The sequence below is a fragment of the Osmerus mordax genome, chromosome 14, assembly GCF_038355195.1.
Source record: "Osmerus mordax isolate fOsmMor3 chromosome 14, fOsmMor3.pri, whole genome shotgun sequence".
NCBI classification, from domain to species: domain Eukaryota; kingdom Metazoa; phylum Chordata; class Actinopteri; order Osmeriformes; family Osmeridae; genus Osmerus; species Osmerus mordax.
In genome coordinates, this window is record NC_090063.1 from 17,355,435 (window position 1) to 17,374,276 (window position 18,842).

Here is an 18,842-nt window from a genome sequence, read left to right on the forward strand (position 1 = left end):
TTTTTGGTTTGCTATTGGACAGGGACAGTGTGAGCGAGAGAGAGATGGAGAGAGAGACACACAGAGAGAGATAGAGAGAGACAGAGAGAGATGGAGAGAAACAGAGCGAGAGAGAGAGAGAGAGAGAGAGAAAGGCAGGAAGAGAGAGAGAAGGCAGGAAGAGAGAGAGAAGGCAGGAAGAGAGAGAGATAGCGAGAGGGGGGAAAGAGAGAGAGAGAGAAAGATAGCGAGAGGGGGGAAAGAGAGAGAGAGAGAGATAGCGAGAGGGGGGAGAGAGAGATAGCGAGAGGGGGGAGAGAGAGAGAGATAGCGAGAGGGGGGAGAGAGAAGAGAGAGAGAGAGAGAGAGGGGGGGGGAGAAGGCAGGGAGGGAGAGAGAGAGAGACGGGAGAGAGAGAGGGGGAGACGGCAGGGAGGTAGAGAGAGAGTGTAACATGCAGCTTAGGGCTCTGGCCCCTGTGCTAAGTCCTCTCTAACCAGATGTCTAGGGGGAAGGGAGAGAGGGGGAAGGGAGAGAGGGGAAAGAGTGAGAAAGGAGAGAAGCTGAAGCAAAATGAACAGGTCAGGTACTTGAGATGGTTGGTATGACAACACCATGAAATGGGAGTTGAAAGTAGGTTGGTCGGCCTTGAAGATGTGTGTATGGGTGTGTGTGTGTGGGGGTGGGTGTGTCTGTGTGTGTGACCTAAATGTGACAGAGAGTACACCCATCTTTCTGCATGCCTGCATCTCCAAAGCACGGTACCTCAATAATTAATGAGAAACACACACACAGCCCATTTGTCCCCTCTGCCTTTCTGAAGACGTAAGTAAAAATGTATTCTAACCCACCAACCATTGCTCACTGAGTGTGTGTGTGCGACAAAGAGAGAGAGATAGACAGACAGGCCCATTCCTGGGCCACAGTTTTGTGTAATGTATCCATTGGACATAAGTGTTGAAGCTTATTTCTCATGCCGCACACACACACACACACACACACTTCTCTTATCTGCCTCTTAGCGGCAGCTTGGATCTGCACAGGTCTCATTACAATCTGGGATCATCTTACCCTCCTGTCACGACCTCATCTGCATGCAGGAAACTCAATCAAGCCCCGAGCAGACCTGTAGCTCCTCTATCCATTGCACATCACTTCCTGTCTGAGTCATCCCCACCCTCTCCAAGTTCCTGCCTGCTTTTAAATTATCTTTTTATATCTTGGCTCGGCTGTTCGGGTCTGATTAATCGTCTGAGTGAGGGAGCGTTTGCCTCTGTCTGAAAAAGGGAGAGAAAGAGAGAGAGAGAGAAGGACAAGGAGGGACAGAAGGAGAGTAAGAGAGGGAGAGAGAAAGAGACAGTGAGAGTGTGTGTGTGCGTGTGTGTAGGAGTGTGTGTGTGAACTCTGTTTTCAGCGTCCCTGGTGACGGCTGGGTGGAATCCCACAGAACTCTGACATCTGATGTTTGTAGTCACCAGGTACTGGTGACTCCTTTCTCTCCCCGTCCACCTGTTCTCCATCTGTCTCTCCTTTTCTCTCTCTCCATCTCTATCGCTCTCTTTTTTTCTCTCTCTCTTCCCATCTCTCTCCATCTCTCTATCTCTCTTTCTACATGGTTGGTAGAGTCAGGTGGAGATGAGTGGAGGAGAGAGGTTGGTAGAGTCAGTTAGGGATTAGTGGAGGAGAGAGGGTGTAGTGATGATCATTAACAGCAGCTCCATCTTCCTTGACAGTTCAAACACACACAACCCTGATAGATTCAGCGGGGATTTTGGTATATATGTGTGTGTGTGTGTGTTAAAAGGTCACACATCAGTCCCTCCTGGTGGTACACACACACACACACCAGCCTCTCCTCCTCTCACCTGACAGTTTGTGCAGAAAGCTATCCTATCTAAACATAAAAACGTTTCTCCTAAACTCACTGAACATTTGAATCACGGAATCAGCCATTAGAAGGCTGATTTCGGTTGACTGACACACTGTTTCTGTTGATTAATCTGTCAAAGTCTAATCTGGGAAAATGCTGTGTCCTAATCCTCAGAGATTCTCAGTATGGACAATCCTAAACTATTCTCGGGCAGTGTTTTCAGAGGTGTACTAAATCTTGCTGATGTGTGATTGATTACCAGGTATGTGTGATGTATGTTATGCGGTAAATGATGTGTGATGGTGATTGGACCAAATCAGTAGGTGACAGTGTAAAGGAAGGTTAGGGTTCCAGACAGACAGGCAGGCAGACAGACAGACAGACAGACAGGAAAATGTCCTAACCCTAACAGTGGGTAAAACTGGTTTATAATCCCAATGATACATAGTGCTGTCATGAAGATGAGGATTAAAACCCAGACACTAGCACACACACACTCGCTCCCAGCTGTGGAGTTACTGTAACATCTTGCAGCATTGTAATGATTAATTCCTGGTGACCCTGTGTTTCCATGAGAACACGATGGTGAGACCCCCATCTAACTCCCTGTCCTCATCCACACACACCTTTCAAACTACTGTGTGTGTGTTGCTGTGTGTCTGTGTGTGTCTTGCTGTGTGAGTGTGTGTCTGTGTGTGTGTGTGTGTGTGTGAGATGAGTCATCGGTGGCCGTGGCGATGGAGTGTGTCTTCACATCTGAGTCGTGATGTTCTGCTCTCTCCTTTCATGTCTCTTTCTGACGAGAGCCCTGGTCCTCCCTCCACACACTCACACACTCTCACACACACACACTCTCACACACACACACACTCACACACACACACACTCACACACACACACACACTCACACACACACTCACACACTCACACACTCACATGCACACACACACTCACACACTCACATGCACACACACACACACACTCACATGCACACACACACTCACACACTCACATGCACACACACACACTCACATGCACACACACACACACACACACACACACTCACACACTCACATGCACACTCACACACTCACACACACACTCACACACTCACACACACACTCACACACTCACATGCACACACACACTCACATGCACACACACACACACTCACATGCACACACACACACTCACACACACACTCACACACACACTCACACACTCACACACTCACATGCACACACACACTCACACACTCACATGCACACACACTCACATGCACACACACACACTCACACACACACTCACACACTCACATGCACACACACAAACACAGGAGGGGGGAGGAGGAGGGGGGAGGGGGGGAGCACTAGCTAGCTTGTAGTGAGATCTGCTAACATCCCTATTAGTATTCTTACCACCACTCTACCCTTCCTCTCTTCCTCCCTCCCTCCCTCCCTCTCTTCCTCTTTAACCCTCGTGCTGCCTTCGGGTCACATGTCCCAAAGGTTCATAACGAACCATCGTTGTGTTTACCCAATTTTACCCAATACAAAAACAAATAAAAATAAATTTATTTTAACCATTCCAATGTGGTGGGTCTGAGACAGCCCGACAGTTAAAAGAAAATGCTTCACTTTGTTTTTGTATGAGGTAAATTTGTCGCAATACGACGGTGGGTCACAATGACAGATGGGTCAGAACGACCCGAAGATAACACAAGGGTTAATGACCTCTCGCTCATCTAGTACCCTCTCACTCTCTCTCCCTCCCTCTTTCTCTCAGATTCCTTAGAATGGTCACAACCAAACCAATGCAATTTCCTGCAAGCTATCAAGGGGATATAGTTATAGATGATATGACATTGAAGGAGGTTATGGAGGCGATTTTTTTATATCTTGAGCATGAGGCATTGCACCAAAGATTTTTTTTATCCCTTTTACAGAGAAGTAATTTGTTTACTGGTGTTCAGTTTGAGGAAGTTTAGATTGGCTGCCTCAGAAATGCTGCTCAGACTATAGATGAAAGAATATCACGCCAGGAACTAGCTCGTTTTTATTGTGTGTCGGTCTGCTACAGAACGCAGGAGCACAGATGCTGTTGTTATTCTGGAACACTCCCCCAAAGGCATCATGGGATTTATACGCACGAGTCTCTTCATGCAGGATTTCTCTCTCTCTGTCTCTCTGTCTCTCTCTTTGTCTCTCTCTCTCTGTCTCCCTCTTTGTCTCTCTCTGTGTCTCTCTCTCTCTGTCTTTCTCTCTCTGTCTCTCTCTTTGTCTCTCTCTCTGTCTCTCTCTCTTTGTCTCTCTCTCTTTGTCTCTCCCTATCTCTCTCTCTATCTCTCTCCCCCTCTCTCTCCCCCTCTCTCTCTCCCGCTCTCTCTCTCTCTCTCCCTCCCTCTCCCTCCCTTCTCTCTCTCTCTCTCTCCCTCTCCAGCTCTCTCCTTCTGTCCCTCCCAATCTCACCCTCCCTTCCTATCTCTCTCTCTCTCTCTCTCTCTCTCTCTCTCTCTCTCTCTCTCTCTCTCTCCCACCCTATTAGGGGAGAGATGAGGATAACATTTATCTTCCCACTGCAACACACACACACGCGCACACACCATATGAAGCATGCAAGCAACTGTTTGCATGGATGCATTACATATTGTTTGCATGTTCAGTCTGTCAATTATGATGACAATAATACAGTATTGTATGCTGTGTCATATTTCTCCTGGACAGACACACACAGCAACACAGACTAACACAGTAACACACTCACACACGCACACACACAGCAACACGCACACAAATACACACACACCCACAGCCAGCTGGCCTTCTCTCCCTCCCTCCCTCCCTCCCTCTCTCCCTCATTGCAGTGGCACATGGATGTGTTGGAATGTGCACACATCGCCACGGTTACAGACTCATCCCTGTTGTTATATAAGAGCCATGCAACGGCTTACAAATCAGATTAGAACAGGCACCACACACACACATGCACACACACGCACACAGTGACAACCACACACATACATGCTGCATGCACACAAACATTCACTTACATATACAGGCACGCACACACACATGCAGCCACACACGGCAAGGTTGTGTTGGTCTGTTTGGCCCTGCCCCCCCGGCAGATCATTCGTTAATCCCCCAAGTCATGTTCTCTCGTTGCTGAGGCAACGGGAGCGGCAGGTTAAGCGACAGGATGGGGTCGGAGGTCAGAGGGCGTGGGGTGACCCAGGTACACACTGTGGTGTGAGGACGGATTAGAGCCTGGAAGAGGATGACGAGAGGGGGGGGGGGTGAGGGACACTTTCACACACACACACACACACACACACGCACACACAGCTAGCAGCTGTGATTGTTGGTTCTGGATTCCTGGAGAGCTCTATAGGGATGGGAGGGGTCGAAGGGCGAATCCCAGTGAAAGACAACACCTTCAAATATTATGGATTGGTTCCTGTTTCCCATGCAGCGTGAAAGATGTTGGGCTGTCTGGTTGGTTCAGGTGCTCTGCCCCTGCTGCCCCTGCTGGCGTAGCTGCAGGTGCTCTGCCCCTGCTGCCCCTGCTGGCGTAGCTGCAGGGGAAGGAAGTGTTCAGAATGTGAGAGGAGGGGGGGTGTCATTGTTACGCAACATTTGTCGTCTGTTATGTCCAGCAGCCACCACAGGGAAGGAGGTAGGAGAAGAGGAGAGGAGAGAAGGGAGAGGCTCCTGTTTATAACCTCCTAATCTCTCCTGTTGTCTATAATCTCTCTCTGTTCTGAGGGAGGATTTAAAACAGGGTCCTGGATGTGCCTGTCCTGGAATACACCAGAGGAGGGAGGGAGGGAGGGAGGGAGGGAGGGAGGGAGGGAGGGAGGGAGGGAGGGAGGGAGGGAGGGAGGGAGGGAGGGAGGGAGGGAGGGAGGGAGGGAGGGAGGGAGGGAGGGAGGGAGGGAGGGAGGGAGGGAGGGGAAATGGGAGGGGGTGAAAGAGGGAGGGAGAAAGGAATCGAGGAAGAGATGGAGGTAGGGAGAAAGGGGATGGAGAGATGGAGGGAGGGAGAGATGGAGGGAGGGAAAAGGGGGATGGAGAGATGGAGGGAGGGAAAAGGGGGATGGAGAGATGGAGGGAGGGAGAGATGGAGGGAGTTAGGGGAAGGGAGAGATGGAGGGAGGGAGGAGGAAGGGGGATGGAGAGTGTCTGGTGTAACATATCTTTTAGGAGACTTCATTGTTTCCCTGTCACACTATCCTGGAGATTTACAGAGAGGGAGGGATGGGGGGAGAGAGAGGTAATTTCAAGCAGACCTGCCTACCACTGTGTAGAATTATGGCATCATCAACAGCTGGTGTCAAACTGCTGACTCAACACATGAAACGGCTTGTTTATGGATCTACACCTACTGTATAGACACACTCACACACACTCAGCAATACACACAGTCAACAATACACACGCACACACACTCAACAATACACACACACATACACACTCAGTAATATACATGCAGACACAGACACAAACACTCAGAAACCCACGCACAACTTAAATATGTCCATACCGACTCACTATCATCAAAAACACACACAACTTCAACACAGACAAAAACAGTTTACAACAGGGACAATGTTGACTGTTCTGGAGATGATGGTGTGTAGGGATGATGGTGTGTAGGAATGATGGTGTGTAGGGATGATGGTGTGTAGGGATGATGGTGTGTAGGGATGATGGTGTGTAGGGATGATGTTGTGTAGGCAGGATGGTGTGTAGGGATGATGGTGTGTAGGCAGGATGGTGTGTAGGGATGATGGTGTGTAGGGATGATGGTGTTTAGGGATGACGGTGTGTAGGGATGATGGTGTGTAGGGATGATGGTATGTAGGAATGATGGTGTGTAGGCAGGATGGTGTGTAGGGATGATGGTGTGCAGGGATGATGGTGTGTAGGGATGATGGTGTGTAGGGATGATGGTGTGTAGGCAGGATGGTGTGTAGGCAGGATGGTGTGTAGGGATGACGGTGTTTAGGGATGACGGTGTGTAGGGATGATGGTGTGTAGGGATGATGGTATGTAGGGATGATGGTGTGTAGGGATGATGGTGTGTAGGCAGGATGGTGTGTAGGGATGACGGTGTTTAGGGATGATGGTGTGTAGGGATGATGGTGTGTAGGGATGATGGTGTGTAGGCAGGATGGTGTGTAGGGATGATGGTGTGTAGGGATGATGTTGTGTAGGGATGATGGTGTGTAGGGATGATGGTGTGTAGGGATGATGGTGTACTGAAGCCTGTGGAGGCCGTGCTGATTACTTGCGTAGCCTGATGGATTAAGATGTGTGTGTGTGTGTGCCGGTCTATAAATACTCACACGTATCCCATGCATGTGTGACGAGAGAGTGTGTGTGTGTGAAGACCTAATGCTGCTGCTGCCCAAATTGTCACCTTGTCTGCTCTTTGGAGAGGGAGAGGGGGGGGGGAGAGAGGAATAGTAGAGGGAGGAGAGAGGGATGCCTATATTCTCTCTCTCTCTTCCTCCCTCTCTTTTCTCTTCATATTTGTGTAATTTCTCTACCTCCCTCTCACTCCCTAATGTCTCTCTATTCTTGAAGTGCTCCTCTCACGTCTCCCTCCGTCTCACTTCTGTCATCTCCCTGCAGGAGAGTGCGTCTATGTACTTGTGTTCGTGTGTGAATGTTAACTTAGCTCAAATGTAGCTTACCAGCTAACTGTGTTCAAGCGGCCTCAGAAATCATCTATACAGGTCACTATCTAACTGAGTTCAAGATAATTAATCCATTACCTAAATAGCGTAGCAGCAAAGTGTGTTCAAGCTAACTCATGAGCTACTTGGTCTAGCAGCTAACTGTGTTCCAGCTAACTCAGCTACTTGGTCTAGCAGCTAACTGTGTTCCAGCTAACTCAGCTACTTATCTAGCAGCTAACTGTGTTCCAGCTAACTCAGCTACTTGGTCTAGCAGCTAACTGCCAGTCAGAGTTAGCTCCAGTTACGCTCCAAAACATTTTCATGAAATCTAAATGAGCATGGGCTTTGCTAACCATGCATACACATACACACTCACACATACACACACACATACACACTCACACACAGGGACACAGTAGTACCTATCTCTATTATCCAGCTGTCAGTGTGAAAGTGTGTGTGTGTGTGTGTGTGTGTGTGTGTGTGACTGCATGTGTGTGTGTCTCCAGAGCATAATTGATGCTTCATGCCACTGGTCTTGATGTTTCTATTGAGAGAAACATTTGATTATCTCTGTCTGTCCCTGTAATGAGGGCTGATTTTCATGGCAATTACTGTGTGTGTGTGTGTGTGTGTGTTAGCAGAGAGATCAATGTCTGCCAAAGAGACACAGGGTTCTTATCTGTCTGTCTACTCATCTACACAGCAGGAGGTGTGTGTGTGTGTGTGTGTGTGTGTGTGTGTGTAGTCAGGTCTTCTTGGTGATTTGGGTCTAGGCTGTCAGCTCACACAGACCTGAGGTCATCGTGTTCCTTAAAGCACGCCTCACAAACGCACACACTCACACACACTCACTCACTCTATCACTCACTTAGTCATTCACTTACTCACTTACACACTCACTCACACACACACAAACACACTTTCACACCCATTATGTGTTCAGTTCCATTTTAGGACTCAGAGTCCCCCTGATTCTCTCAGTGTGTGAGTCTTGGATCAGATGTGTCCTTTCCTGGGAGAGGAGATGAAGGGATGAGGGAGAGAGGAGGAGATGAAGGGATGAGGGAGAGAGGAGGAGATGAAGGCATGAGGGAGAGAGGAGGAGATGAAGGCATGAGGGAGAGAGGAGGAGATGAAGGTATGAGGGAGAGAGGAGGAGATGAAGGGATGAGGGAGAGAGGAGGAGATGAAGGGATGAGGAAGAGAGGAGTAGAAGAAGGGATGAGGGAGAGAGGAGATGAAGGGATGAAGGAGAGAGGAGGAGATGAAGGGATGAGGGAGAGAGGAGGAGATGAAGGGATGAGGGAGAGAGGAGGAGATGAAGGGATGAAGGAGAGAGGAAGAGATGAAGGGATGAGGGAGAGAGGAGGAGATGAAGGGATGAGGGAGAGAGGAGGAGATGAAGGAGAGAGAGAGAGGAGGAGATTAAGGGATGAAGGAGAGAGGAGGAGATGAAGGGATGAGGGAGAGAGGAGGAGATGAAGGCATGAGGGAGAGAGGAGGAGATGAAGGCATGAGGGAGAGAGGAGGAGATGAAGGTATGAGGGAGAGAGGAGGAGATGAAGGGATGAGGGAGAGAGGAGGAGATGAAGGGATGAGGAAGAGAGGAGTAGAAGAAGGGATGAGGGGAGAGAGGAGATGAAGGGATGAAGGAGAGAGGAGGAGATGAAGGGATGAGGGAGAGAGGAGGAGATGAAGGGATGAGGGAGAGAGGAGGAGATGAAGGGATGAAGGAGAGAGGAAGAGATGAAGGGATGAGGGAGAGAGGAGGAGATGAAGGGATGAGGGAGAGAGGAGGAGATGAAGGAGAGAGAGAGAGGAGGAGATTAAGGGATGAAGGAGAGAGGAGGAGATGAAGGGATGAGGGAGAGAGGAGGAGATGAAGGCATGAGGGAGAGAGGAGGAGATGAAGGCATGAGGGAGAGAGGAGGAGATGAAGGTATGAGGGAGAGAGGAGGAGATGAAGGGATGAGGGAGAGAGGAGGAGATGAAGGGATGAGGAAGAGAGGAGTAGAAGAAGGGATGAGGGAGAGAGGAGATGAAGGGATGAAGGAGAGAGGAGGAGATGAAGGGATGAGGGAGAGAGGAGGAGATGAAGGGATGAGGGAGAGAGGAGGAGATGAAGGGATGAAGGAGAGAGGAAGAGATGAAGGGATGAGGGAGAGAGGAGGAGATGAAGGGATGAGGGAGAGAGGAGGAGATGAAGGAGAGAGAGAGAGGAGGAGATTAAGGGATGAAGGAGAGAGGAGGAGATGAAGGGATGAGGGAGAGAGGAGGAGATGAAGGCATGAGGGAGAGAGGAGGAGATGAAGGCATGAGGGAGAGAGGAGGAGATGAAGGTATGAGGGAGAGAGGAGGAGATGAAGGGATGAGGGAGAGAGGAGGAGATGAAGGGATGAGGAAGAGAGGAGTAGAAGAAGGGATGAGGGAGAGAGGAGATGAAGGGATGAAGGAGAGAGGAGGGAGATGAAGGGATGAGGGAGAGAGGAGGAGATGAAGGGATGAGGGAGAGAGGAGGAGATGAAGGGATGAAGGAGAGAGGAAGAGATGAAGGGATGAGGGAGAGAGGAGGAGATGAAGGGATGAGGGAGAGAGGAGGAGATGAAGGAGAGAGAGAGAGGAGGAGATTAAGGGATGAAGGAGAGAGGAGGAGATGAAGGGATGAGGGAGAGAGGAGGAGATGAAGGCATGAGGGAGAGAGGAGGAGATGAAGGCATGAGGGAGAGAGGAGGAGATGAAGGTATGAGGGAGAGAGGAGGAGATGAAGGGATGAGGGAGAGAGGAGGAGATGAAGGGATGAGGAAGAGAGGAGTAGAAGAAGGGATGAGGGAGAGAGGAGATGAAGGGATGAAGGAGAGAGGAGGAGAGATGAAGGGATGAGGGAGAGAGGAGGAGATGAAGGGATGAGGGAGAGAGGAGGAGATGAAGGGATGAAGGAGAGAGGAAGAGATGAAGGGATGAGGGAGAGAGGAGGAGATGAAGGGATGAGGGAGAGAGGAGGAGATGAAGGAGAGAGAGAGAGGAGGAGATTAAGGGATGAAGGAGAGAGGAGGAGATGAAGGGATGAGGGAGAGAGGAGGGATGAAGGGATGAGGGAGAGAGGAGGAGATGAAGGGATGAGGGAGAGAGGAGGAGATGAAGGAGAGAGAGAGAGGAGGAGATTAGGGATGAAGGTGAGAGGAGGAGATGAAGGGATGAGGTGAGAGGAGGAGGGATGAAGGGATGTGGGTGAGTGGAGGAGATGAAGGAGAGAGAGAGTAGCAGGGGACCCACATACTCCACAAGCCCGACTGGGCAGGTGCCTGTCTCCATGGCGACCGGCTTGCAGAAGGGTTGAAGAAATGGGATGTTTAGGAGTAGGTGATGACGGTTGGTGTGTGTGTGTGCGTGTGTGTGTGTGGGTGTGTGCGTGTGTGTGCGTGCGTGTGTGTGTGTGTGTGTGCGTGCGTGTGTGTGTCATTTTTTGACCTAACGTCAGAATATTCATGTTATAGAACGTTGGATCGGAGATTTGGAGAGATGATAATCTGAGCTTCCATTCCTGTCACTTTAACCCACCTTTCCAACAATAATAGCGTGACTCTCTCTCTCTCTCTCTCTCTCTCTCTCTCTCTCTCTCTCTCTCTCTCTCTCTCCCTCCCTCTCTATCTCTATCTCTATCTCTCTGTCTCTCTTTCTCTCTTTTGGAGCCTAGCTAGAGCTAGCTCTCTCAGTACTTCTCTTCGTTGCTCTTAATAATCTCACAGTTAATAAACAATGAACCTCGCTCACAGTGTTACTCTATCAGGGATAAACATCACAACCGAAGCCCATTCATATGGCTTTGAAAGTGCTCAAGTTTGTGTATTTCCATGAAAGACACCATACAGGAATGTGCAGTGGATATCAAATCATATTAAATGACTTAGAACTCAACTTGCTGCTCCTCTGGGCTACCTCTGTTCAAATGTCCTGTCCTCTTTCACAGTCACGCACACACGCACACACAGGGTGACACAGACACACACACACTGCTCTCGGGGGACTGGCCTCATAGGTTTGTTACGTCATCAGCAGAGGGGGGGTAAAGGGGGAGAGAGAGAGAGGGAGAGAGGGAGAGGGAGAGGAGAGACTAGTGGTGTGTTGGAGGGTTTGGCTTCAGACAGAGGGAGGGAGAGAGAGAGAGAGAGAGAGAGAGAGAGAGAGAGAGAGAGAGAGAGCACGGGAGAGGGGGAGAGGGAGAGAGGGGAGAGGGGGAGAGAGGGAGAGGGGGAGAGGGTGAGAGAGGGAGAGAGGGACAGGGAGAGGGAGAGAGGGGGAGAGGGTGAGAGAGGGAGAGAGGGAGAGGAAAATAGGATATGAACTGCAAAGCCCAGGGCCTATATCTGACTGACAGCAAGTCCAATGTCACCCTGTGTGTGTGTGTGCGTGCGCAGTATGGGCACGTGTGTGTGTCCATGCTCTTGTGTGTTCCTGAAAAGGCACAACTCAATGTAGAGGTCAAGGGTCACAATGTTGAGCTCCCACACACACGCTTCTCTCCCTCCACATCCCCCCGTCTCAGTCCATCCTCCTTCCGCACTCTCTCCTCTCTCTTTATCTTTCCTCTCTCTTTCTCGCTCTCTCCTCTCTCTTTATCTCTCTCTCTCCAATCTCTCCTCTCTCTTTATCTCTCCTCACTCTCTTTATCTCTCCTCTCTCTTTATCTCTCTCTCTTTCTCTCCTCTATCTCTCCTCTCTTTCTTTATCTCTTAATCTCTCCTCTCAATTCAATACAGTAATGCTTTATTGGCATGAATGAATGAGCCTTGTTGCCACAGCCACATAAGATCGAACATATCATATGTATCATTGGGGTCAGATGGCTGAGCGGTTAGGGAATTGGGCTATTAATCAGAAGGTTGCTGGTTCGATTCCTGGCCGTGCCGAATGACGTTGTGTCCTTGGGCAAGGCACTTCACCCTACTTGCCTCGGGGGGAATGTCCCTGTACTTACTGTAAGTCGCTATGGATAAGAGCGTCTGCTAAATGACTAAATGTAAATCTAATTTACATTTGTTAAAATAAAGAGAAATATTCGTAATAATAACTACAATTGATTACAGCAAGAAAGAAAATAAATATGTGTATAAACAAAACTTAATAATGATGAAAATCATACAGATATTACATGTACATCCATGACATGTGTCTCTCTCTCCTCCTGTGATGACTGGCAGAGCCTGAATGCTGACCCTGGAAGGGTGGAGGTGATGGGTGATGATGAAAGACTGGCTTTTATCTAGATTGGGTTAGAGTGTGGTTGCTTTCTCCACACACATCGTGTGTGTGTGTGTGTGTGTGTGTGTGTGTGTGTGTGTGTGTGTGTGTGTAGCTGTTCGTTTTTGTGCCTCTGTGTGTTTAACCACTTGAGAGGGAGAATGACAAACAAGTCTTCTCTCTCCGCATCTTCACCGCCTGAATCTGAACCCGTAATCAGGAAGAAAACCATCTCATTATCACCTGCAATAACTACAGCTTCCTCCTAGCTACAACAGCTTCCTCGCAGTTCCAATAGCTGTGTAATGAGATGGTTTTGTGTGAACCAGACACAAGGTCAAACCCATATGTCTTCCATTGTGACATCATAATGGTCATTAGAATAGAGGTGGCACCAACCTTTGTGCTGTACCTCTGATGAGATTGCAGGGGAGGTGCAGTGGTCTTAAAACAAGCGCACCCAGTAACTACAGGCTCGGTCAGGGGTATTTGTCATGTGATAAGGTTCGCTTGATTTGAGTCTCGTTTCTCGATTCTGCTACCGATGACAAGGACACAATATGAGAGCAGAAACTATGTTTAAATAGCAGCTGCTTGGAAAATGGTGGTTTGGAGCAGAGATGGGAAGTAACAAAGGTCAAATTATTTGGTACTGTACTGTATTCGATTTTTCTAGTATCAGTACTTTACTTCACTATTTTTACTTTTTACTTCCACTCCTTACGTGTTTTACACAAATATCTGTTCTTTATATTTCTTACATTTTCAAGACAGGCTCGTTACTTCGGTTTTAATCTGTATTGTATTTAATATTATTTATTGTAATTGTGCGCCTTAGTTCATTTCCTGGCTGTCATGCACAACAGATGAAAGTTTGTCTACATAGCTACCATGGAGCACGGCAAAAAGCAACAAGAAGAAAATAATTTTGATGGGACTCGACTAAACTCTATAGTGCTCTGCTCTGCTTTAATCTACTCTGTTTTAGGCTTTTCTTTTCTCCTTTCTCCTCTCCTCTCTCCTCTCCTTTCACTGAGTGTGTGACAAAAAAGTTTACAAAGGCTGAATTCTTTTTTGTGAAAAAACGTTTTTTTTTCACATTAAAAAAAAGCATTTTGTACGGTTGAAAACATGTTTATTTTTATGGTTGTGTAACACCATGTGTTCTGTAACATGCTGGGTACTGTAACACTGTTCTGTTGTGTGTGTTCTCCTTGCAGAGGGTGAGCGAGAGGGTGGGTGGTGCTGAAGGAACGAAGCTCGATGAAGACTTCACCGAGATGGAAAAGGCAAGTGTGTGTGTGTGTGTGTGTGTGTAAGGGCCGTCCATATCTTAACGGCCCCTGCTTCAACAGATGGAGAGACACACATAGACACACACAGAGTATAGCTGTGTGTGTGTGTGTGTGGAGGCCTGGCAGCGAGCCTCAGACAGGCATGGGAACAGCATAGCTCTCCTCCTCCCCAGCTGTCTGCTCTGCATCTCTCCTCCTCCATCTCTCCTCCTCCATCTCTCCTCCACCATCTCTCCTCCTCCATCTCTCCTCCTCCATCTCTCCTCCTCCATCTCTCCTCCACCATCTCTCCTCCTCCATCTCTCCTCCTCCATCTCTCCTCCTATATCTCTCCTCCTCCTATATCTCCTCCATCTCTCCTCCTATATCTCTCCTCGTCCATATCTCCTCCTATATCTCTCCTCCTCCATCTCTCCTCCTATATCTCCTCCATCTCTCCTCCTCCATCTCTCCTCCTCCATCTCTCCTCCTCCATATCTCCTCCTATATCTCTCCTCCTCCATCTCTCCTCCATCTCTCCTCCATCTTTCCTCCATCTCTCCTCCTATATCTCTCCTCCTCCTATATCTCTCCTCCTCCATATCTCCTCCTCCATATCTCCTCCTATATCTCTCCTCCTCCATCTCTCCTCCTCCATCTCTCTGTTCGTGCCACACAGTCTGCACACAATGATGGCTTCCGTCCAGTTTGTTTCTCTCTCTCTTCTTCCCCTCCTCTACAATTGACCTATCGCTAAGCCCCACCCCTCGAACGCAAACGGGCCAATGGCAGTTTAGTAACAGCTGCACTCAGACAACTTCAGTTTACAACTCCATAGAGTAGCATTAGGAAAAGGGATTCTTCTCTTGTTTTATCGGGTTTAAGTGTAAAAACAATATTCAAACGATGTGCATGGGGTAGATGCAACACTGATACGAGGTATCATGAGAGGATGGGCAATGGGGTATATTTTATCCCATTTCCCAAACCAAAACAAGACAGGGCCAAATGTCTCCGGTGGATAAAGCTGTGTGGCAGACCACACAGTCAACTCAACGTAACGAAGATAAACAAGGATGTCATCACATTATTGCAGACATCCCAACCTGCAGAGACTCATTTCTGGGAGGTAGCCCCCCTTCCGGGAGACTTGGGATGTCTGTTATTGTCATTGACAGTACCGGCTTACGTTCACCACTGATGTTATGCTAGGCAAGTTATCTCTGGTTAAAACTAGCTAACGTTAACGTTATTAGCTACGTATAACGTTTAGCTAGCTATTCACTAGCTAGAAAGTTAGGACACTGCCCTGTCAGGGACAGGGTAATGCTAGTAAATAAACTAATAAACGTAGGTTTACATCTCAGTGCCTTTCCAGATTAGTTCAATTAACTGAAGGTAAATTAATGTAGCTAATCTAACCCTGCGGTGCATCAGCAATGCTGGTCTTGCCAAGCATTGGATATGAACGATTCAGGATTTGCCACAACCGTGAGATGAAGCGTTGCCCTCTTGCATTGAGATCTGTAAATTCTCGCCTTAAGTTTGTCATCCACCATATCTACTTTTAAATTCTGAACGTATCCCTCCATTCATTGCATAATGAAGTCCCTTTTGACGGCTAAAACTCTAGTCAGCTGCAATAGCTTGTCCGAGTTAGCAACAGTAACTAAGGGGGGCGGGGCTTAGCGATAGGTCAATTCCATTGTGGTTTTCATCCTTCTTCATCTCTCTCTCCTCCTCTCCCTCTTCTTCTCCTCCTTCCCTTCCTCTGTGTAGAAGGTGGACACCACCAGCAGGGCAGTGTTGGACATCATGACCAAGACCACCGAGTATCTACAGCCCAACCCAGGTGAGACACACACACACACCACACACACACACACTGTTTGGGTGCTTGGAGTCTGATGGCTGACTGACTGACTGTGTGTGTGTGTGTGTGCGTACGTGTGTGTGTGTGCCTGGTCTCCCCAGCCTCCAGGGCCAAGATGAGCATGATCAACTCCATGTCTAAGATGCGTGGGCAGGAGAAGGGTCCGGGCTACACCCAGGCTGAGACCATCCTGGGGGAGTCCATGCAGAAGTTTGGACGAGAGCTGGGGGAGGAGTCCAACTTTGGTGAGCAAACGGGGGGCGTGGTTTCCACCCCAGCTGGGAGTCTGAGCACAGCTGGAAACAACTGTAGCTGTTTAAAACAGTTGTATGTGTGTTTGTGTGTTTGTGTCAGGCCTGGCTCTGATCGATGCTGGGGAGTCCATGAGGGAGCTGGGGGAGGTGAAGGACGCTCTGGACATGGAGGTGAAGCAGAACTTCATCGACCCGCTTCAGAACCTACACGACAAGGACCTGAAGGAGATCCAGGTGAGTCTGGACCAGTTAGGACCGTCTGAAACTGGTTAAGACCGGCTGAAACTGGTTAGGACCATTGTTAATTGGCTTGAAAATGACCACATGCACAAAGCGAGGTCCATATATAAGTGTTTTGTCGAGTTGCATCATAGATCAACAACCAATCTTCAGTTATTTCATGTCCACAGAGTAATTCAGAGAAGGAATCTATTGCTGCCCTGAGGGGGAGATAAATGAACCTCTGTTGCAGTTACAAATGCAATTACATCCATCTTCTCTCTCTTTCTCTCTCTCTCTCTCTCTCTCTCTCTCTCTCTCTCTCTCTCTCTCTCTCTCTCGTGCTCTATCTCTGCCAGACTAGTAGATCAATAACAAGCTAGATAAAGTTAAGAAGCAGAGGACAGCTTTAGTTTTCTTCTGTCTTGAAGGAGAATCAACTGTGACATTGTGATCTCTCAGAGCAGGCGGGGCTAGTCTGGGGCCTGATGCTGTTCTGTTACATTACTCTGCTCTGTGCAAAGAGGCAGAGAAAAATTATGAGATTATATGACTGTTAACTTCAATATAATTCCCCATTATAAATCCTTTTAAAGTAAAATAATTTCTTCATCTGGGGGCTTTCTTTGGGGTCTTTAAAGACCCCAAATAAATGCTGAGCCCCAGTACATTTGTTCCAGGTGACGTCAACAGTGTTTAACCCTTGACCCTGTGGTCTCTGCCCCTTCCTGTGTCCAGCACCACCTGAAGAAGATGGAGGGTCGTCGCCTGGACTTTGACTACAAGAAGAAGCGTCAGGGCAAGGTGCTGGACGATGAGATCAAGCAGGCGTTGGAGAAGTTTGATGACTCCAAGGAGATCGCTGAGCAGAGCATGTTCAACCTTCTGGAGAGCGACGTAAGGACTATGGATCTCTCTCCTCCCCCTTTCTCTCTCCTCCCCCCTTTCTCTCTCCTCTCTCTCCTCCCCCCTTCCTTTCTCCTATCTCTCCTCCCCCCTTTCTCTCTCCTCTCTCTCCTTCCCCCTTCCTTTCTCCTCTCTCTACTTCCCCCTCCTTTTCTTCTTTTCTTCCCCACTCCTCCCTCCACCCTTTTAATCTTTCCATTCCCCCTCCACTCCTCCTCTTCTCCTATCTCCTCTCTGTCTTGCCTTTTATATTCTTCACCCCTCCCATCCTTCACTTCCACTCTCTCACACACACGCACGCACACACACACCATTCCCTAACCTTAACGGAAACCTGACTCCTGCAAGTCAGGGAAAGCAGGAAGTAGTGGAATCAGGATGCGGTTGCCATGACGCCCGTGTGTAACAGTCGTCCCTGCGCTCCTCCTGTGTCACAGCAGATCGAGCAGGTGAGCCAGCTGGCGTCCCTGGTCCAGGCTCAGGTGGAGTACCACAGCCGCGCCGCTGAGATCCTCACACAGCTCTCTAGCAAGATGGAGGAACGGTCAGGACTACATCAACATCTACACACACGCACCGCACACAAACTAGTATCCGGAGACATGAGGAGACAAGCCCATGAGTTGAGATGTTGTAGAGGAACTGTCAACCTCTCGATTTACAGTCAAATGCACGACCTACTGAGCCACACCCACCAGACACACTGAGCCACACCCACCAGTCACACTAAGCCACACCCACCAGTCACACTAAGCCACACCCACCAGTCACACTGAGCCACACCCACCAGTCACACTGAGCCACATCCACCAGTCACATTGAGCCACACCCACCAGTCACACTGAGCCACACCCACCATTCACACTGAGCCACACCCACCAGTCACACTGAGCCACACCCACCAGTCACACTGAGCCACACCCACCAGTCACACTGAGCCACACCCACCAGTCACACTGAGCCACATCCACCAGTCACACTAAGCCACATCCACCAGTCACACTGAGCCACATCCACCAGTCACACTGAGCCACACCCACCAGTCACACTGAGCCACACCCACCAGTCACACTAAGCCACATCCACCAGTCACACTGAGCCACATCCACCAGTCACACTGAGCCACACCCACCAGTCACACTAAGCCACACCCACCAGTCACACTGAGCCACATCCACCAGTCACACTGAGCCACATCCACCAGTCACACTGAGCCACACCCACCAGTCACACTGAGCCACACCCACCAGTCACACTGAGCCACACCCACCATTCACACTGAGCCACACCCACCAGTCACACTGAGCCACACCCACCAGTCACACTGAGCCACACCCACCAGTCACACTGAGCCACACCCACCAGTCACACTGAGCCACATCCACCAGTCACACTGAGCCACACCCACCAGTCACACTGAGCCACACCCCACACCCACCAGTCACACTGAGCCACACCCACCAGTCACACTGAGCCACATCCACCAGTCACACTGAGCCACACCCACCAGTCACACTGAGCCACACCCACCAGTCACACTGAG

General features: G+C 49.2%; 1 protein-coding gene across 1 annotated transcript in view; it reads left to right on the top strand.

Annotated features, from left to right (window-relative positions):
• sh3gl2a (SH3 domain containing GRB2 like 2a, endophilin A1) overlaps positions 1 to 18,842 on the top strand; it is a 28,562-nt gene that overhangs the window by 7,224 nt on the left and 2,496 nt on the right. The window contains exons 2-7 of the mRNA XM_067250449.1: positions 13,994 to 14,062; positions 15,827 to 15,899; positions 16,022 to 16,165; positions 16,275 to 16,408; positions 17,132 to 17,290; positions 17,740 to 17,843. Coding sequence (XP_067106550.1) covers positions 13,994 to 14,062; positions 15,827 to 15,899; positions 16,022 to 16,165; positions 16,275 to 16,408; positions 17,132 to 17,290; positions 17,740 to 17,843 — 683 coding nt within the window. The remainder of the gene's footprint in view (positions 1 to 13,993; positions 14,063 to 15,826; positions 15,900 to 16,021; positions 16,166 to 16,274; positions 16,409 to 17,131; positions 17,291 to 17,739; positions 17,844 to 18,842) is intronic.